At 45.5% G+C, this 22,305-nt stretch overlaps 1 protein-coding gene across 1 annotated transcript; it reads left to right on the top strand.

Annotated features, from left to right (window-relative positions):
- The first annotated feature begins 313 nt into the window (after positions 1 to 313).
- On the top strand, positions 314 to 9,340 carry CBLN4 (cerebellin 4 precursor). The gene is made up of 3 exons (XM_059039193.2): positions 314 to 1,409; positions 4,411 to 4,527; positions 6,613 to 9,340. The coding sequence occupies exons 1-3, from the start codon at positions 1,119 to 1,121 to the stop codon at positions 6,808 to 6,810; spliced, it is 606 nt and encodes a 201-aa protein (XP_058895176.1). The 5' UTR covers positions 314 to 1,118; the 3' UTR covers positions 6,811 to 9,340.
- The last annotated feature ends 12,965 nt before the right edge of the window (positions 9,341 to 22,305 follow it).

The following is a 22,305-nucleotide window of genomic DNA, read 5'->3' on the forward strand; positions in this document are numbered from 1 at the left end:
CGGTGCTCGGGAGGGCCGAGGGGAGCCTCGGCCCCCCCCGCCGGCCCAGACCGAGGAGGGAGCGAGCAGGCGCGGAGCTGGGCCAGGCGCAGGGCGGTGGGCGCCTCTCCCTGGGTACGGTCTCCCTGCTGGGGAGCCCCTCCCGGGGCTGGGTGGCCTCAGACCTTGGCAGCCAGCAGTGCTCTGCGCCCCGCTTGCCCCGGGGTGCGTTAAGCGCCAGGCAGGAGCTGCTCAGTCGGGGTCACCGGACTCCTTCTTCCCCTTTCCCGGGAGCCGGCGGGCTGAGCTAGAAGCCAACCCCAGCCGGACGTGCGCTCCTATAAATAGCGCGCGTGTGCCCGCCTCGCGCTCTTCCGGCTGCGCGAGGACAGAGAAAGTTGTGCGCAGGGACTCCGGGCGTGCGGCCGAGGCAGGAGAGGACCCCGCCGGCCGAGCCGCCCTGCACCTGAGAACTGCTCCCGCGAATTCGTGCTTTCCGTGCTGGGGACCCGGCTAGCCAATGCGTAGCTGCCGACTTCCGAGAGACACCAAGCTTTGGGGAATTTCTGGCTAAGCGAAACTGAGCGTCGCTAGAGACCTGGCCGTGAACACAGCCTCGCGTTCTTCCCAATCCGGGAAACACCTTCGGCTTCTGTAATTCGTCCCTGCCGCGAGCCAGACGCGTACTGGACCGACACGGGCACCGCTCGGCATCCACCGTCCCCGTGGCTTCTCTGAGTCCCCTCCGTTTTTCCTGCTTCGTGGTTCCCCCGGGGGTGCTTGGGTTTAATTTATCATTTTCCTCTTTGAGGTGTGAATGTAAGGGTTTGGTGACTTCTAGATGTCCAGGAACAAGGGTGGGTGCAGGGGCCCCAGGCAGGGCTGATTCTTGGGCGGAGGAGGGTGGGGTGTAGGGGGTTCTGCATGAGCTCCGTAAAGGACAAAGGGAGCAGAGCCAGCGAGGGAGCGCGAGGGGAGACTCTGACTTCAAACCACAGGCTTGGAAGTGCGCGCGCCGCCGCCGCCGTCCCCGCAGCGCTGTCGGTCTAGCCGCGGGCATCTTCCCGAGCTCCGGGCTCCCGGGGTAGGAGGCGACGCGGGCCGGCAGGAGCGCCTGCCGGCTGCCCACGAGGCTCACCATGGGCTCCGGGGCCCGGGCGCTGTCCGTGGTGCCAGCCGTGCTGCTGGCCCTCGCTCTGCCCGGGCTGCCTGTCTGGGCGCAGAACGACACGGAGCCCATCGTGCTGGAAGGCAAGTGCCTCGTGGTGTGCGACTCGAACCCGGCCACGGACTCCAAGGGCTCCTCCTCCTCCCCTCTGGGCATCTCGGTCCGGGCGGCCAACTCCAAGGTCGCCTTCTCGGCGGTGCGGAGCACCAACCACGAGCCGTCGGAGATGAGCAACAAGACGCGCATCATTTACTTCGACCAGGTCAGCCCCCGAGGGGGGCGGGGGGTCAGGAGTCTGCGGGCGGGAGGGGCGGTGGGTGTCCAGGCGGCTCAGGCCCGGGTTGAGCTGCTCTGATTGCGATTTGGGGGATCGTTTCGGCACTCGCCTCCCCAGAGGTCTTGGTCTGAAACTTCTGATGCCTCTCCCGCCACCGCCGCGCCCCTCGGCCCATATTCCCTCTTGGCCTCCGGAAGAGCTGCTGGGGTGGTGGGAGAGAGGCCGGGGGTGCGGAGCCGGGCGTCGAGAGCTCAGCACAAGTTTAACGGCAACAGGTCCATAGGAGCTGGCAGGATCCTGGTCCCTGGACCTCGAAATCTCTTGGCCAGAGCTTGGCCCCCTGGCTCAGATTCCTCTGCGGGTGCCGCCGAGGCCATTCTCGGGCACAGTACTCTCTCTGATGCTGGATAAATGATTTGTTTCTCCCAGGTGGAGAAGCGTCTCCCCAAAGAGAGCTCCGGGGGCTCCCCAAAGAGATCTCTGCAGAGATCTCGTGGGTGGCTGGAGAGTGTGGGAAGCTGTGGCCCCGGTCTCGTCTCGCCCACCTTTCCGCCGCCAGGATCCCCATATACATTGCAGGTACCGCTGCAGCGGAAAGCCCTTCTCTGCTACTTGGAGAAAAGTTGAGAGAAGGAGAGGAAAAGGAATCGGGCAGCCGCACTGAGCTCCCATAGGGAAGCGCTGGAGAGCCGTTCTCCCTTCCCCTGCTCCGGTCCTTCCAGAGACGTGCAAATTAGTGGGGAAAGACAGACTTGAGGGCTGAGGATAGGGGGTGGGGGAGGAACTGATGAAAGCTGTGGCTTTTTTTTTTTTTTTTTTTTTTTTAACCCATCTGGAGCTCTGGGATTTGGCTGATGAGAAACCCCAAGATATCAGCTTAGCAAGGAGTCTTAAAACTGAAATCAGACTTCAGGGGTATCATTTCAATGTCAACAGCGCCCAGAGTCTTTTAAATTCCAAAGTGGTATGTGTAGTTCACAGTTGTGTGCTGCATGGGCAAGAGCACAGGTTAAGTGGTGCTGCAGGACGTGCCAGGGAAGGGATGAGGTGACATTTCTATTCCTTACTTCATTGTTCCTAAGTAATATACTCTCCAGCTGGCCAAAGACAGAGAATGCCTCTCTGGGGCTTCCTATTGAATAGCCATCATTTTAAAAGAATTAAGCAGCCCCTTTGGGGTTTTGGTGCAGTATTTTCCATCTTGATGGAAATGAAGTCTAGCACGACCCCTGGTTTGTATGTCAGTGCATTAATTAAATGCTGTGGACATTGCACTGTCCTCTGTACAGTGCACTCTTTTCAGTGACCTTTCTGTCAGTTAGAAGAGGAGAAGGGTTTGTTCTTCTGTTCCGGGTGCCCATGCATCTTAGAGACAACAAGACATGTTTAGTTATAAATCTCAATGTGCCTGGATGCTCTAATTGCAATGTAGAGTCAACATCCAGCCTTATGTGTAGTCAACACTAATCAACCAGTTCCATTATTGCTAATGAATTATGTACTTGTATCTGATTCAGGAAGTCCCTGCTAAGTACCTCAAATTATTTTAAATGTGCTTAAACAAATCTTTGTAAAATCTCTCTTAGGAATTATTGCGTAGCTTGTGACTTGTTGTTGAAAGACCATTGATCATCGGGTCAGAGAAAGAAATCTGATGCTTACTTGGAAAAAGGTGTAATCTCAGAATAAAATGATACACAAACATACGTTTTAATTTGGGGGTTGAGCCTGGTACATCTACCTGACCATCACTATAATTCTGATGCACCGCTCACAGGCAATAGTATGTCTTTAGGGAATTAGGCAAAGGGCTTAATATTAGCATGAATGTAGTGTTTACAAGAGGTAGTAGCAGATTGCCATTGATATAGGGGAAATGTAGCTTTATAAGGACATCTGATTTTTTTTGAATGCTACTTATAGATTTATTTCTTGGGGAGAAATGGAAGAAACCCTAGTTACATCCTGCCCTCCGCCCCTGCAATACACACACACACACACACACACACACACACACACACACATACATTCTCCTGCTCTTTTTCATAGGAAGGGTCATACCTATGTGACGTTTAGCTTATGAGGTCACTTATTGAGATTCAGAGCTAATTTCATAACCAGTAGAATCAAGCCGAACATCTCGGGATACAGAGTGCATACAGTGTTTTCTGGGGAACCAGTGCTTTATTTCACTCTTCGTTTTTGCCCCTTGAACTTTAAATAAAGAGCAGGCGATTGATAAGGGAATGGATAATGGGTAACCCTGGGAGGAGCACAGGAAGACCACCTGTTTCGCAGTCTCTACTCTTTGGCAGCCCGCGAAGCCTGAGTCGTTGCCAAAATATTATAATTAAGGCCTGGATGGCATAGGAATGAAACAAATGGCCGTGGGGCTTAGCAGAGGTTCGGCGGAGCCTCAGAGGAGGGCTGGGCATTCAGCTCACTCTGTGTACCAACTGTTCCGTGTCATGGATTATGTCACACGGTGGAGGGAGTGTCCAGGCCTCTGTGTGGTGTGTCCGGGAATGACTGCAGAGAGCCCATGGCTGCGGTTGGCTGGCTTGGACACGTCACCTCTGGACACTGTGAAGGCTCGTCGAGGGTGGACGCGTAAATACGTGGCAGAGGCCTTTTATCTGACTCTCAAGGTAAAGCTAATATTTATAAGCCTTCACGTATTTCTAGATATTTCCAGAACCATTGGGCCTCGCTGGAATTGAGGCATGACTACAAAGCTGTTACTTTATTTTTTCTTACACCATTTAAAAGGCAGAAGAACCTTCCAATATACAAATCCATTTTCCAAGTCACCAAAGAAAAAAGGAAGAGAACTCAATGTTTTATTTTCTATGGTTTTAAAAGTTAGTTTTCTTTCCTAAGAAAGAAAGAAAAAGAAAGGAAAAGAAAAGGGAAGGAGGAAAACTTATTTTACTTACAGAAGAGAATATTGTAATAATTGACTGTTGTTTATTCTTTTTATTTGTAGATCCTAGTAAATGTGGGTAACTTTTTCACCCTGGAGTCTGTCTTTGTAGCACCAAGGAAAGGAATTTACAGTTTCAGTTTTCACGTAATTAAAGTCTACCAGAGCCAAACAATCCAGGTATGTCTTTCGACCTGTTCTCTCTGTACCCTCAAGCGACAGTGTTTATCAGCAGTGGGTTATGTATGTAAGTATTTATCCAAAGATGCGTTTTCATTGTAAAAATAAACAACCATCTTTATAGTAGTTTATTTTTAAAACACTTAATTTCCAATAACATCTATTAAGGAATGTGACAAGAAGCATATAGAAGAATAAGCAATTGAACTTATTACCTTAATAACAACGTCACTTAAAAAATATTGCTTAGTAAAACTTCAGTGACACAAATCTCTTTATAAGATCTTGATAGCTTTTGACGCATGTGCAAAAACTACCTGAACTTGTAAGAAAAAAACTAGTAAGATTATCAGAGCTTTACAAGTAACTACTAAATAAATAAAATTTGCTGTCATCGTTAAAATTATGAGCTACAGTTAACGACTGAGAATAAATCTGTGAAGGAACAATTATTCAATATACTTTTAAAGAAACGATGTGCTGTGCTTATCCTCTAAGTAGTTTATCCTCAGTTACTCTGATGTTGGTGAATTCTTACCAACTGCAGTTTCACAGTTAATATATTTTGTGTCGTGCTTTCTAAGGAACGGGCTTGAATTTACACTCAAGGACAGTGATGAAGCTAGTTCCTATAGTATTTTAATATGCCAGCACCCAATAACGCCAATACATGTCTACGGAATTCTAGGATAACTTTTTATCGTATGTTCAGTGTTTGTATTGTATATACTATGTCCATGTGAATGATAGATTACACACTTATCTACTACTTTTATATATCCTAGTGAAGGGATAAATTGATAGGTCTCAGATTTAGTTTATTCAATATTATTTTTAACATAAAAGGAATGAATATCTAGTAAACAAATTTACTTCCATGGAAAAGCTTTTCCCAAGCCCCAACATTTAGAAATTTTTGTAATGTTTAACACAGTATAATCAAAATTGTAGTATGGAGAGAAGGGAATAAATCTGATTTGATTCTTTGCTAATTATCCATCGTTAAAATCCTCAGTGGTGGTTATTATTTTTAATAACACATTTCTTATCAGGGAAAATAAAGAAACCACAACACACACATTCCATAATTTCAACTGATTTTTAGCACTCAGCTTGTCTCAGCGGTACAGTAGACCTGCAACGATGTTAGCAGAACCTTGCTGGACCTGGGTTTCTCAGAGCAAAGGGCCCTGGGGCTCTTTTTGCTAATGTACTGGGAAGCCATAGGCTCGCGTCATTGCCAAAAACTTGCTATTGAATACGAGAGGTAAATAAAGTATTCAATAGTAGGCTTAAGTTATATGCTGAAGGGAAGCCAGTTTTCACGTGGCTAGGTTGCTCTCCATGGATGGTATTCTTTTGTGAGCATCTGAGGACATTTCTATGGGAGAAATTTTTGAAAAACTTTTTTTTAATTAAAAAAGATCAGCTCGGTAAGATCATACTAAGCCTAGCCGCCACTATCTGCTAATTTGAAACGAAAGGGATATATTTACTGAACATCAGTTATTTTACCAGGTTGGTCATTTTAGACATAATTTTTCACCCCCCTGCCCCTCCTAGATGCTTTGACTTCCTTTCTTTTTTTTCTTTCTCCCTTTCCTTCTTTCTTTTCTCCTTCCCTTTTTCTTTTCTTTCTTTCTTTCTTTCTTTCTTTCTTTCTTTCTTTCTTTCTTTCTTTCTTTCTTTCTTTCTTTCTTTCTTTCTTTCTTTCTTTCTTCCTTCCTTCCTTTCTTTCTCTTTTCTTTTTTCTTTTCTTTCTTTCATCCACAATATTAGTTTCAGGTGTACAACATAGTGAGTCAACATTTTTATAGATTATATTCCATTTAAAGCTATTATAAAATAATGTCTGTATTTCCCTGTGCTGTGCAATGTATTCTTGTAGCCAATTTATCTGATACATAGTGGTTTTTACTTCTTAATTCCCTACCCTATCTTCCTCTCCACTTCCCTCCCCTCACTGCTAACCCTAGTTTGTTCTCTGTAACTGTGAGTCTGTTTCTGTTTTGTTTTATTCATCCATTTGTTTTGACTTTAGAGAGAGATTTTCAGTGGTTTGTTTGTTTTTTTTTTTCCTTGTAGGTTAACCTGATGTTAAATGGAAAACCAGTAATATCTGCCTTCGCTGGGGATAAAGACGTTACACGTGAGGCTGCCACGAATGGGGTCCTGCTCTACCTGGATAAAGAGGATAAAGTTTACCTGAAACTGGAGAAAGGTAACTTGGTTGGAGGCTGGCAGTATTCCACGTTCTCTGGCTTTCTGGTGTTCCCCCTATAGAATTTGATTTCTTCGCGATGTTCATCCAGGTGAGGGGCGGCCCACCCCTGAGTTCCTGGAAGATCATTTCCTCATCATCGGATTGATGTCTTTTCTTGGTTTCTCATGGGTGAATATGGATTCTCTGTAAGGATGCTAGGCCTGTCTGAAGCAGTACTGAGCTCCGCAGATTATTTTTGTGCCTGTGCGTTTCAGTGTACTTGGATCGGGACTCACAGCAGTTGATACCCATCTATGCCTAAGTGTAACAATTCAAAGCTGTCTGCAAGGTTTACTCTGAATTTAATTTCCTGGAATTACTGAATTCGTTGCAGATGTGGCATTTTATTTAGTTAGTTTTCAAAGACCGGCAACCGGGTCTGAGAATTAGAGAACTGTATAAGAGTTCTGACTTCAATCAACGATTTGTGTGATACTGCCAAAGAATTGTGTGCTGTGTTGATATACTGGTTTCACTTGTTTTTATTGCTTTGGAATTAGTTTTCTTGGATTTCTTAACGTAACTGCTGGCTTTGTGTCTTCTCTACAAATAGGGTAATGGCTTGTCTGCAGATTTACTCTATGAGGTCACCATCAGGACTTCCCTTTAAAAAAAATGCTTCATAGTTGTATTTTAATTATATATGTGAAAGAGTCATATTTTCCAAATTATATTTTCTGATAGGAAGAATAGATCATAAATCTAACAAGGAAAAAGTTGCTTACCTGAATTCTAAGTGCTCAATCCTCAAACCTCCGCAAAACAGCTCTCCTCCGCGGGAAATCTTACACTTTATTTCTCACTTTAATTAACGTGATCGATAAAAACCACTTTTTAAGAACCTAAGGGATGTTTTCTCCCTTAGACATGACCACTTTATTAACTGGAGATGGGAATGCCCTTGTTTTTAATTATACCTATTTTTCAAACCTCCTGTTGTGTTTGAAGTATCATCTGGTTTTGCCTTAACTCCTTAAATTGTATAGATTTATCTGTTTAGTTAATACGAAATCCAAATAGCCCAAGCTAAACTTAGTGCAATATCTTATTTTGTCTTTTGTATAGGTCATATGAATTCATAAAATTATTTATGTCTGTTATAGAATAAAGGTTAATATATGTTAGTTGAATTGTTTTGTCTTTTCGGATTTGGAAATATATATTTTACATAATTTATTCTCTCTCTCTCACCAGCCCTTCCTCTCTCCCTTCCTCGCTCCTGTCCTTCCTACCTTTCTCTCATTTCTTTGTCTTGGAGTTTAAGAAAAGCTTTCTGAATTTTTAGAGAATGTACTCTGAATTGGCCTAGAAATCTTTACTGTGTTTAATTTGTCCGGATCCAGTGAGCTTGGCACAAGATGATCAATGAATTTAGGAAACTCTCCTTTCAGAAGGACTTACTGTTAGGAATTTAAGTTTTCAAAGCTCCCCTAAAGCATCATGAAGGGCTCAGGGAAAGAATGAGTGGTGATGCGTATAAAGACCGATATTTTCAAACTAAAGACTTTGGGGGAAAGTTCTGCCCTTCTCTCAACATTAAAGGACAAACAGAAGATGGCCCATTTATTTTTAGAAGGAACTATAATTATAGATGTCTCATGTGGAGATTTCCATGCTCAACTGCCTGGCTGGTTGTCAGTGAAAACAATTTTGGGAGACCCCGTTTTGCAGTTTGTGGCATCGGGGAAGCTGTTGCAGGATTCTGTGGGAGGAAACATGCAGGCAGGTCTTCCAGTATAGCTGTGATTAATCAATCACCAAGTCAAAATATTCATTCATCACAGGAAAACTCTGCTCCAAGAAAACGAAGCTGAAGGAAATAAGGAGCTTAAACATAGGACCTCCCTGATTCCAAGTGCTTTTGGGAGCTCCTGGTGATCCCGGATTCTGTTAGAGCCTGATTATCTAGTTAAAATTTTGTTTTAATTCTTTCTTTTCTTTGTTTTTTTTTTTTTTTTTTTTTTTGGACTTGAGGCTGTTTTCCCCGTTCTTTTTGGTTTCTAGAAACCTGGACAGCTGAATGTCTTCTTTTGGTTTTTACTTGTTTAGCAAGTTACTGTTTTGATTCTTAGAATAAACAGCTTCAACCAACATTGCTTAAATTATCCTTATAACGTGTTACATGCTTTGCTAGGTACTGAGTTTATAGAAGTGGTTACATCTGCCCCTTTCAGACCTCCCTAGACAGCAAACGCAGCCAGAATCTTCATAAGGAGCAGTGGAGGTCGAAAAGTATGGTTCTGCTTTGCCTTCTGACTGAGGGTACTGGGCTTTACCAATCTACCTTTACCATCGAAGCCATCTGTCTCCAGAACGACGGTAATCCACTGGTCCCTCAATTGGTTGACCTAATGACCAGAGAGAAGTAATGAAAACAAGGAGAGGTGACAGCATGTGATAGCTGTTAACATTCAGCGCTGTGGAGCTCAAGTTGAATTCCTGTGGTTTTCTTTGGTAGGGAGGGAGGTGGGGTTTCAGAAGTTGGTTTCTAAATAGGTTACTCTGTCTCCTCTAATACAGGCCTACCTTTAATCTGGGTTTCAAATGGCACAGAATCAAAAAAAACTTTTTTTTTTTTTTTTTGTGGCTTTTGGTCTTCTCCGACCTTTCTCGGAAAACAACTTTTCTGTGAATTTGATCCTGAAGTTCTCCTATGTCATCTTCTCAAACTAAGAAGATGTGTAAGAATCACCGGGGGAATCTTGATAAAATGTAGATTCTAGTGCAGCAGGTCTGGAATGGGACCCGAGCGTGTACATTTTTAACAAGCCCCCAGATGGTGTCAGTGTTGCTGGCCCGGGTATCACACTTTGAATGGCGAGACCTTCCATCACACAGTGTGGCCTGTGGACCAGTAGCGTCCATATCATGGGGACTCGTAAGAAACCCAGGTGGGGTTTAGACTCACCCCAGACCTACTGAGTCAGAATCTATATCTTTAACAAGATCTCCTGCCCCTCCCACCCCCATGGTTCTCAGGCGCGGCCCAGTTTACGAAGCTCTGTCTTCAAGTAAAACCCACAGACCACCTGCATCAGAATCACCTGCTAGGCTTCCGACAGGTGTAACAAATACCCCACTTGATTCTTACTACCTCGTTACCTCCCGGGGCAGGGCGTTTTCTTTGCAGTGACGCCGCCGGAGTCCAAGTTCTCTCATTATCCTCCCTGTTTTAAACTCGGGGAGCCCGAGGCAGTGAACACGAGGCCTTCGTGCAGGTAAGCACGAGACTGTCGCTCTGTGATGAGAAAAGGCTGGAGGGAGTTGTTGCCGTTTTGTGCAGAGGAAGGGCTACAGGAAGACCTCACCTCCAGGAGAGACGGGAGAGACCTGGTGTGAAGACGAAGGTAGGTCACCCACAGAACGTGGTGCCTTGTGAAGAAAGAAACCCCTTAGCGACAGTCCTTATTTCGTCAGCATTTGTTCTGAAATAAAGAGGTAGTGACATCTTGCTTTTCTTTGTGACTGAAGTGATCCTTCTCCAGGGATTGTAGGGTCTCTGTCTAAGTATACCTGGCATTTGGCTTCGGAAGACATGGTTCAGCTTAATAAAGTGTGGTGTGTGTGTGTGTGTGAGAGAGAGAGAGAGAGAGAGAGAGAGAATGACAATGGGAGAATATATTCAGAAGGGTCCATGATGCTAGCAATTTCCTGTCGACTAGAAAGTACGTTTAAAATTCATTCAAGGGAAGAAGGCTTTCTCAACAATGTTTAGGTCCAATTGGTGATATTTATAATGAGAAAATATATTGTCATAGGTACTGAACTACGGAGGTCTTTATTTCCCATGGAGTTACCTTGAGAACATAAATTTTGACCCTCTGACTTTCCAGGACCTGGAATTTTTGATGAAACCTCAGAGGGCCTCTGAGGTTCTAGTTCCCGGGAGGCTGAGGAGCTCTGACCAATAAGTGTTGTGGCTGAGAGTTAAGGGTAGAGAAATGGACTTTGTGTCTCTCCTGTTGGTTTTTTCCTGTTGTTGTTGTGGGGTTTTTTTCGTTTGCTTATTTTGGTTTGTTGTGTTGTTATGTTTCAGCTTGGATGTCAAGGTACAATCGATAAAGGGAAGAAAATGCAGGGGAATTAATACAGGCTGAGTCGCTATTTTCACATTACTTTTTTTTCTTCAGGACAGGAGGAAAACACGGCTTAAAATGACCTGTCCGTTCAGTGGTTTTCTTTCCTAGCCTTCCAGAGAGAAGGGAGTTAAACAAGCCAGAGCAGGCCTGGGGCCCATTTCTGGGGGCGGGGGAGTACACGGCGTTGAGAGGCTGAAGATCATTAAGTTGCAAACAGGTTCTGGTGGGTGTGGAAATGGCTGTCCCGCGGCAAGGATAAGGCTTTATCTTCCCGGTAAGGGCGTCACCACCCAGGAAAGAGGGCTGTTACCATTGGCCAAGGAATTTAAGGAATGCATCTCCACTGAATACTCAGGTCAGAAAATACCTCTAGCCCGACGCCAGTGCTACAACAAAAGTTTTTCTTTATTTTATACTCTGTAGCCCACTGTTTTGACCGGACAGTTATCCTGTTTAGCCAACAAACAGTGGCCAATCTGCGTGATTCCACTCTCAGGATGGGGTTAGGGGGGGATTCGATCATGTTCCGTGTGTACACAAATGGAGCCAGCTTCCGTTGTCAGTTGTGTACAGCTGTTTTCTTCTCAGTTCCTTTGCTGTTTGGAAACACATATGCAGTCATGAGTGCTTCATTTAAAATAGCTTGGCTTTCACTTTGAGTGTGAACGTTTTTTTAACACTCAGTGAAAAGGTGTCATTGCTCTTTGCCCCCCACATTAAAAAAAAACGGAGCAACTCCAGGCATAAGAAGCATTTGGTCAAAGAGGTAATGTACAAGGATTAAAAACAAATTCAACCAAAACCTGAGAAAAAGCGAATGATAAAATTTCACTGCTCTCTGACATGATAGTCAAATGGAAAGGAGTAAAAATCGATCCTGGTTTCTGTTCAAGTGTTGTGTTTTTCCTTCTCTCTCTGTCTCTGTCTCTCTCTCTCTCAGTGTTGAGGCCAGTTCTCTGCAGGTAAAATGATGCTGTTTCATAAGCAAAGATTTGCACTCCCCTTTAGCGTGACTTTATGAACCACAAGCAGTGTCGGAAAGTGTGCTAGGTTCCGCCCTTCCGTTTCTTGGCTGGCCTGATTGGAGGAATAATGCTGCTGGAATAGTCTGGTAACTTCTCGCGGGGGAGAGGAACAGCCCACATTATTTCAGTAATTCAAGGAAGCTGTTTCCGGGCTTGGAAGGCAGCCGCGTCCAGCTCGCTCTCCTCAGGACAGGAGGCCCCTGGAGGCTTCAAGATTAAGGAACAACTTCAGAAGCACCTGGGGCTGATCTCTGGGGAGCTGGGACTTTGCAGTATTTTCTAAGTATCCATACAGGGGACTATGGCATCTATAAGAGCCATCAACAAGTCCTAGTTTGCAGGATTGCCTCTCCTCTGATTGAATTGGTTATTTAAAAACTAAGGAAAAAACACCAAGTCCTCCTTTCCTACCAGAAGTTGGCACAATGCCGTATGGTCGAGCTTGGCAAGAATCACAAAGTCATCCATGATTTTCTGAGAGTTAGAGGCCAAGTTTGTTAGGAAGGAAATACGGCAGGAGCCTTCTCTTGGGGTTTGGGCACATCCGTTTTTTACTGAATTAAACAATCACACACTTACTGTGCACCTACTGCGTGCCCCGTGTTCTGTAAACTTTACCGTCCCTACAAGCTGCAAACCTCTTTGTGAACGCTGCTTCACTTTCTGGGTGGAAATCCTGCAATCTGGAAAGCAGAGTGTGGTGTTAGTGTTTACTGAGCCCGACAGTCTGCGAGTTCTGAAACAGCAACCTGCTGTAAGTGAGCAGCTCGTTACTTTCACCGTAACTGTTCTTTCAGGGTCAAGCCCCGTTAAAATGATGAATGATACAGGGCTGCCACGTCCAGTTGTGGAGGTTGTACACTGCACTGTTCCAGGGGTGTGCCATGCCTGTCATAGCCCTCAGAGAATTATTTGTTTGTTTCTGTAATTTTCTAGCAGAAAGCAGTAAACAGTATTCCGACAAGCATATCATGACAACCTTCTGATGGAAGTATCTTTAGTAAAAAATTCCTTTTCCTACTTTGCACAAAAGTGCCACAGAGGTTAGTGGTAGCCTGAAGAGAAGAGAGAGGCTTGCGTTCCTGAATCCTGCCTATCGTGTCTTGTTTCTAAAGAATACCTTTGGTTTTGAGAAGATGGGGCATGAGGCCTGCATACTTCTGGGTCTATGTTAGTTGGTTCAGCGCCCTTCAACACTCACCTGTTTAGAGCTCAGGTGTCTGGTCCAATTCAGTCTGTGAAACGTCCCCATTGACCCCGGAGCTGGAAGGTTAAGGAAACTTTCTCCCTAAGAGTCAGCCCGCTTCTTGTGAACCAGTAAATACGGCTTCCTGAAAAGCTTGTGGGTTGAACATAAATCTGTACATTTATGTTTTCAAGGAAGACAGTTCTTTAAAAATCTTCTTTAACTCAACTGTATTTCTGCCTCTAAGACCCCCCCGCCCATTTCTAAGCTTTGAGACTCACGGCCAAGCTTCCTGCCATGTGCACGCCCGTCTAGTCTTGCTGCTGAGTCTGGGCTCCCAGAACTGATGTGGTGAGGGGTTAAGTCACCTTGAGAAGCTGCGTTTCCAAAACCAGTTCCTGTGGTGCATCCGAAAGGACTTCCTCGTAGTCCAAAGGGAACCTAAGTTCTGGAAGAATCTGGCTCATGCTAGGCTGGGGAGAATTCGCTTTGTCTTCCCCAGAGGATGTTCGGTCTCTGTCACTTGGATGAAGCTGCCGGGAGGGCTAGAGAGACTTTCCAGGACCTGCTTCCAGCATATTCATGAGCGGTTGTGCTGCCCTGTGGCTTTGAAGGTTCTTGGAAAGTGGGGTGGAGTGGAGGATCCCCTGCTTCACCCCCATGTGACCTTGGGCAAGTGGGTGGTCCTATCTGCCTTGCCTACGAAGGGGTTCAGCACGCTCTTCAGTTGTTCTTGAACTTCCCTGTGCACAAGAACCCCCTGGGATGCGTGTTTAAGATGTTATAATATCGTCCCCCATCCCCAGGATTTCTGGTTCCATAAGCCTCGCGGAGGACCCAGGAAATCTGCATTGTTGACCAGCGTCACAGGGGATTCTGCTGCTGGTTGTTTCTGTACTACCTGTTATTTATTATTTAAATAAAAACGCACACTGAGGCTTTACAAACAATAAAGTGCTGCGCTAATGTGAAGAAGATTGTTCCCGATACTATGATTAGGAATGACCATCCTTGCGTCGTCCGTTGTCTTTTCGATGCAGCCACTAAGTTTGAGCCAAATAGTTGAGTCTCAAAGTGTGAGGTTGCTCTTTAAATCCCCCACCTGAAAATTCAAATCTGTTGGAATAATTTTCATGATGGTTTATTGTTTCCTCCTTATGTTTTCTGAATTATCAAATCAATGCATGTTCGCTTAAAAAAATTGCAGACGATGCTGCCGTGTGTAGGGTGGAAAAAGAAGGTCCCTTCTCACTCTCCCTGCCAACTCCACAAGCATCTCTGACTTACAGGGGCCCATGCGATGGGCATTGGAGCCCACAGATCTGTTTTTCAGTTTCTCCCGGTGACTCCAGTAATCAGCTAGATATTAGAGATGCTCTGTAGTGACTTTTCAAATGTTGCCATTATTCAGTCCCAAACAAGCAGTTGACTTTAACCCATCTTTCTATTGAAAATTCATGAAAATATCTGCCCCAAATTCCAGATAGGATTCATTAAAACCTTGTCACAGTGCTGTCCACAAAGGCCTCTTGGTGCTGATGTAGTTCCTGATGTGTGGGGACCAGGGAGGGCTGCTTAGTTCTGCAGCTTTGGGAGAGCAGCCAGAGACGCCTTTCTCCCCAGCACCTCTCCGGGCCGTGAGTGAGAGGAAAGAGGGGCGTCTTGTTAACAGTTCCCAGCCTTCAGCCCCGGAGAACAGACTGAATGGAGATCCCGAGAGAGAGCGCCCAACCTCTTGGCTTCCTACACGGTGGAAACTCGTGTTGAATATGTACCGGCCTTAAATTGCTCTGAGGGTAGCCAAGAAGGCTGCTCTGGGGCGCCAGTGGTTAATGCTGGCAACACACAGCACTGCTGGCTGTGAGGGTGAGTGTCACGGGGGCTTCTCCTGGCACGATTCTGGAGATACCTTCTGTGCAACAGACAAAATGAGGCAGACCTCTTGACAGGCAGAGTCCCGCTGTCTCCTGCAGCTTACTCTGTCCTACTTTGCTGCCCGTGTGAAGCCTTGAGCTCTGCAAAGCTGTGGCTGAAGAATCAAGATGCTCGGAGAACCCAAAAAAGCATTGAGAACAACCAAGCCGATCAACTCTTTCTGCAACCCTTTCTCATCACAAAAGGAATGCCTGCTCCTGGTAGTGAATTTTAGAGGATTCAGAGGAGCAAGAGCAACAAAAATTCTAGACCCAATCTTGCCATCCAGAGATAGTCACCATTAATACTGTAGACTTGTGTGTGTGTGCTCACGTGCACACATGCTCATGTCTGTGTGTGCGTTTTTTAAATTTTATTTTTTTAAATTGAGGTATAGTTGATTTACAATGCGTTCCTTTTTTTACAAACAAAATTCGTCATTGTCTTCTTTGGGAAAAATCTATTCATCTCCTCTGCCCATTTTTTAATTGGGTTGTTTGTTTGGTTTTTTTTGTTGTTGAGTTGTACGAGTTCTTGATGTATTTTGGACATTAACCCCTTATCGGATATGTGATTTGCAAATATCTTCTAAATACTGCATGATTTCACTCATGTATGAAATAGAAAAAACAAAACCAACCAACCAATACAGGAACATACCAAACCAAACAGAAACAAATGGGTAGGTAAAGAGAACAGAGAAGCGGTTACCAAAGGGGAAGGGAGGGATTGTGTAAAATGGGTAAAGGGATCAACTGTATGGTGATGGAAACTAAATTTTTGGTGGTGAGCATGCTATAGGGGATACAGAAGTAGAAATATAATGTACATGTGAAGCCTATGTAATGTTAGAAACCATGTTGGAAACTCAATAAGAATAAACTTTAAAAAATTTAATAACTATCTTTTCAGTCTGTAACTTTCTCGTTCTTAGTGTATTAACATAATTTCATTCTTTTTAGTGTAACTTTGCATTTTTTTTTGTTATTTTGAGGCAATAAAAACGTACAAAATTTGCACATACAGGACTGGATTCTTTTTTCCTGAACTATTTGAGGGTAAGTGTGTCCCCTTACCCACAGATACTTTAGTGCGTATTTCGTACAAAAGAGGAAATTCTTCTACACAGCTACGGTACAACCATAAAAATCAGGAAATCAGCTAATAACTCTCAGATTCTGTTCAAGTTTCACCCCAGTTGCCCCAACAGTGTCCCTTGTGGTGAAGGGTTCTAGGTCAAGGTTGTAGGTTGCATTCTGTTGTCATGTTCCTTCAGTTCAGGACATTGCCTCAGTTTGTGCTGACTCTTGTGACCTGCAGACAGTTGAGGACGACAGTCCAGTGTTGTATTTCGTAGCACGTCCCTCACTGTGGGTTTGTCTGGTGTCTCCTCGCGATTGGATCAGGATAAGCATCTTCACTAGCGATATATCCCAGAAGTGAAGTTGCCTTGCACCCTAGCAGTTAACACACGATTTAACTTTGTCCCGTCACTGATAACGTTCCCTCTGATTGTTAGATTATGGTGGGGGTCCGCCAGGGCTGTCCTCGGCACTTACTCTGTTCCCCATTGCAATTGAAAGGTATTTTATAAGGGAGGAATTTTGAGACTGTGTAAATATCCCATTTATCACTGGACTGTTTGTCTGCCTGTCTGTCTGTCTGTACCTGTATGGACTCCTGGTTTCCTACTTTAGTCATTGGGCTGTTACTCCGTCACTGTCATTATTAACTTAAATGCTCCAAGTGTCCTCAGTGTTTTCAGAGGGAACCCTTTCTGTTTGGCTTCATTTTTTAAAAAAACGAATTTCTGTCATTCATTGAGCACATGCTTACATAAAACGATGTTTCAGGGTCTTGTACTTTTTCTTCCCCAGCACAGGAAACAGCCCTTTCTCCAAAGCTCTGGTTTCTTTTAGTGGATATTGGTACTTAGAAGCCAAAATCTGGGAGCTAGGTTTGCTCATTGCTGGTATTTCTGCTCCTAAACATTCTCAGTGGACAAACTGGGGAATGTATGTAGGTACAACACACATACGAACCTATCCATCTGTCCATTCATTTATCTGTCAAAATCTATGAGTCTATTCCAATAACCTCTAATTCCAGTCCAACAACACAAGTTCACTTTGATTTTCTCCATTTCCATATTTGTACCTTACTTCTCGGAAAGTGAAAAACCAGGCTCACATCATCCTTAATTTACTTGCTGATCAGTCCCCCTGTACAGAACTGATTTTGGTCTCTACCATTGCCTCTCCGCCTGCGTGGACGCCCTCCTTACCTCACTGGGGGTCCAACATCTCACGCTGCGCTTCCCTCCCCACCTCCCCACGCCACTGGGGAAGCCCTCCTCACCCCACCCGGACGCCACACCTGGCATGGGGTCACTTCCCCATTTGAACTCTCTCCTCACCCACTTGGGCTTCAGCAACTCAAGGCAGGTTACCCATCCATATGGGTGCCTTTCTCACCCTGCTTGGGCATCAGTAGTGCACTGGCCCATCTTGCGCACGGACACACACACACGCACACACACACACATCTATCTTATATATATGCTTCACAGCATTTTTCATTGCATGGTTTATTTATCCACTGACTTACATTTTCTCTTGCCTTTCTCTTTTGAAGGCAACTGCCATCATTGAGTGACTTTCTCTTGTCACTGCAACTAGGGACGCGATAAATAGCCACTGACTGACTGACATACGTGAAAGCACAGTCATGTTCTTATCATCAGGTGGCCATCGCGAATGAGGCTGACCACTTAGCCTTTGCAGTAGATTTCGTTCTTGCTGCGCACAGCATATTTCTGGTTCTCCTCCCTTCCAGGCACATGGGTGGCCCATATGATAAGTCTGTGGCTAAATGACATGCCACTAAAATGAGAGCAGAGGTGATGTGTGTCACTTCCATGAAGACACTTTCAAAGCCCGTGTGCAAACTGCTCGCTTCCCATCTCTCTCCTTTGGTGAACGCGGAAGAACAGACTGAAATATCTTCATTATTCTGAGATCTCAGTCATGATAAACAGAGTCTCCCTGCTGACCTGGGCGTGTAGTGAGAGAACAAAATAAACACCTCGTAAATGAAGTTTTGTTGTCACTGTTGCATGCCCCAGACTATCGCGATGAAACATGGCTTAGATGGAACAAAATAGATGATGACATCTTACTTCGTCTTAGCACTTCACTTCTGCTTGCAAGAAATAGTTTGCAGATGAGAAGAGCAGGATTTGGGCTGTGACTTTTGCAGGAGAGAGAAGCAAAAGAGCAAGTGTGAACTGACCCCTGATTTTCTCCAGGCACGAAAATCACTTTAACTAGGCAATGCCATAAAACCCTACAAAATAGACACTAGAGACCTGCTCAGTGAAGACAGGTAATGGACTAAATGACCTGCCAAGCCTCTCATTTCCTCCTCTAATTTCTGAGATTATCAAAATGATGAAGTACAGCCAGTTCATTAAAATCTCTCTTTGAAGGCCGACACAAGCCTTCTCACATGTCTGCGTCTCTCTCTGTGTGTCTGAGTGATAAATGCCTGAACCATCCTTCACAAGGCCTAGCTCAGAGGCCAAACCGTCACACCTCATGCCGGGGGCTTATTTGGCCGGCCCTCTGGCTTTGAATCTCGTCTTCTCAGAGTTCTTTAATGTATTTACTTTTTATGTGCCAGACATTTAAAGGACCTGTAGGGGACAGATGGGCATGGCAAGGCCTGTCTGATGATAGGGATGCCTGCTTTAGTAGGGGTGGGGCAGGAAGGTTATGGCTGAATGAGAAACTGCTCCAGGACTGCTCCCTGGGCAGCTGGACCGTGTCGTAATGTTCTGTCTTTGAGTACCATACCTTTTCTCCAAAATGAAAGAGTCCCATTTTCTAATCAGTGATTTTCCTCAAGCTTTTTCATCCGACATCTCAGGCAAACTCAGTCAGCAGGGCTGGGTCTTCACCCTTCCCATAGGCTCAGGCATGTATGAGGGGCTGTGGGTAGGCACCAAATAGCAGAACCCTGCTTATCAACTTTGATGTGCTGTTGTTAACATTCAGACTCTTACCCATTCGGTCTAGGGGTGGGCCTGAGATTCCACATCACTACTACGCTCCACTAACTGATACAGATGTTGCTGATTCTCGGACCACACTTAGAGTATAAAAAAAATCAGAGGAGATAGTCCCAGCTCTGATGGAGGCCACCATCTTGCAGAGGAGACCAAGAAGAGCCAGAAGATTGGAAATAGAACTGCATACGTGGAAACAGAAATGGAAGTAAATGCTGTTCTAGGCGTTTTTACACACTCTCCTAGGAATCACGTTTTAAGTAGGGCTTCTCTAACAGTGACATCACAGCTTGGGTTCTCAGGAAGCGAATGCTGGGACAGTTTGGGGTATAAACTATTTATGAGAGATCAACATACAGAAAGGAAGAGAGGGGAAGCAGGAATGCACAGAAGGAAAAGAAACTGAGATGCAGGCCATTAAAACTTGGGTTACCCCAGTGGGGAGCTTGGGAGCCAATATTACCCTCAGAGGGCCCAGCACAGGGCCAAATGGCTTAGGCCCTCTACACACTCATGCCACCTTGCCCAGCTACGAGGAAGGGGGTGGCCTCCAGCAAGGCCAGGCAGGCCCCGAAGGCATTGGCAGCTGGATTCTGATGCTGATGCACCCCTGCAGCTCAACGGCAAACACTTCCTGAAGGAAGGGTCTGGATGGTGCATCTCTATATCCACCACGTTAGAATTGGCAGAGTTCAGGCAGAAGTCTTCCCCCATGTTTAGAAACCGAACTATCTGGTGGCTAGCTTTGTGTGGCGGCTTACAGCTGATGCATATAGTGATTGATAAATCAACTTCCAAAGTGGGATGTTCCCACAAGGCATGGCTCCTCAATTGTGTAGACTTTGGGGGGATGAAGGCTTCCGTTTATTGGCAGTGAGCAGAGGAGGGACCCCGGCAGGCAGTCCGCTGGGAGAATGAGGCCTCCACCTCTGGGGGATCAACCTGGCTGAAGAGGCAGCGGCTGTAGCATCTTAACTAGGGAAGACTAGTGGCTTAAATAAAATCCAGAAAAATAAGCGTGTGTATAAGGTCTTCACGGAAAGATAATTCAGAGATTATTGATCTTGGTTTTCTGGAGTTTCTTAGATCTTTAGTCAGATAGCATAGACCTAGTTAGTGGTAACCAGTGATTCATTTTGTGCGATTCAACTTCCGTGGGTCTGTTGTTCAGAATTGCTCTGTGAGATGAGAAGGGAAAGGGTTTCCTTTGGAATTTTTTTTTTTTGGCTGTTCTGTGTGACATTTGGGATCTCAGTTCCCCAACCAGGGATTGAACCCACGCCCCCACCCCTGCACCGGAAGCATGGAGTCTTAACCACTGGACCGCCAGGGAAGTCCCTCCTTTGAACTTTTAATGCTGGTTGATAGAGCTGTCCACAGAGTGGAGGTCAAGCATCTCACATTAGGCTACTTATCAACTGACATGGGGGTGATAAACACTTCAGAAGGATCTTAATTTCCAGGTGTATTAGTCACCTATCGCCACATAACAAATTACCCCAAAATTTAGTGGCTTAAAACAACACATGTTTTTTCATCCGACGGTTTCTGCAGGTCAGGAATCTGAGCGCAGCCCACCGGGCTCAGAGTCTCTCAAGGGGGCAGTCATATGTCAGCTAAGTCCGAGGTCTCATATGAAGGCTCCACCAGAGAAGAACCCACTTCTAAGCTCACCCATGTGGTTGTTGGAAGGATTCATCTCCTTGCGGGCTGGTGGACTAAAAGCCTCAGTTCATTGCTGGCAGTTGGCTTTAGTTCTCTGCCACGTGGGCCTTGCTGACAAGGCAGCTTGCTTCATCAAAGTGCAAGCTGAGATGGCCGTGGAGAGACAGGCCAGCAAGATGAGAGTCACAGTGTTTTTTGTTTTTGTTTTTTTTTTGTTTTTGTGGTATGCGGGCCTCTCACTGCTGTGGCCTCTCCCGTTGCAGAGCACAGGCTCCGGACGCGCAGGCTCAGCGGCCACGGCTCACGGGCCCGGCCGCTCCGTGGCACGTGGGATCTTCCCAGACCGGGGCACGAACCCACGTCCCCCGCATCGCCAGGCGGACTCCCAACCACTGCGCCACCAGGGAAGCCCGAGTCACAGTGTTTTACAGTCTGAAGTGACACCCCATCTTTTTTGCCACATTCTACTCATTAAAAGCAAGATCCTTAGACCCAGTCTGCCCTTAAGAGATGAGATGAGACAAGAGAATGCCAGTAGGTGGGGGTTACTGGAGGATATTAAAAAAAGAAAAAAATAATCGATTCATGCAGGAAAAAAACTAATAAAGGGAGAGATTTTAGGAAACTGTCTACATTCAAGGTGAACCATCAAAAGAGAATTCTGATGAATTCAAGGATGTTGGTGACCGACATAACAAAAGTGGTCCTGAGGGTTTACCAGTTCTGAGACTCCAGGTCGACAACAAAGGCATCCTTACCCTTCGGGGGTGCTGAGTTTGATCGTTAAGACTTAAAGGTTTCCAGTTGATAACATGTCGTTTAATTTACCAGAACCTCGCTCGGGATGTTTGGAAGAAATATTTTGATAAGCCATTGGCACCAGGGGTTAAACTCAGCGTAGTCAGGGGCTCGTAGACTGCCGTTGGGTCCTTGCTTCTGCAGGTTGTTTTGTTTTGAGGAAGGCTAGAATGCAAGTTTGGGTGCAGAGAGGAATTGCTCGGCGTCACATCGTGGAGGGAAGTGAGTGCAGTTGCTTGCTGGCAGGGAGAACCACCTGAAGAGGGGCTTTGCTGTGGAGAAGGGGGATATTGGGGAGAAGAGCCATTTCAAAGGTCTCTGCTTTATAAAATCATCAGGAAAATTCTCAATTATTCACCACTGCTTTGTGGAAAAGGAGTCCTATGGGGATGTAAGGAAGAGGATGGGGGGAAGCTTCTGAGCAATGCTGGATGTTCATAAGATGGAAAGTAGGGGAAATTGAGTGTTTTGCCTCCCATTTTCTCATCTGCCCTTTCATTCAACAAATATATAATGTTATTCACCAACCCGCTGAATGCTGGGGGTGCAGAGGTGGACAAGACCAATATCGTTGAGTTAACAAAAGTGTAAATAGACTAAAGGACATGAAGAAAACGTCTCTGGATTCTCTGATAAGTCTTGAGCAGAGGAAGACACATATCACTGGGGAAAAGATCATTAAGGAGCCGTGTGTGTGTGTGTGCATGTGCGTATCTGCATGTATACATGTGTGCATATAAGTAACTGGAAGAGTTATTTGTGCTGGAAAATGCTTGATCAAG

Source organism: Kogia breviceps, chromosome 14 (assembly GCF_026419965.1).
Source record: "Kogia breviceps isolate mKogBre1 chromosome 14, mKogBre1 haplotype 1, whole genome shotgun sequence".
NCBI classification, from domain to species: Eukaryota; Metazoa; Chordata; class Mammalia; order Artiodactyla; family Physeteridae; genus Kogia; species Kogia breviceps.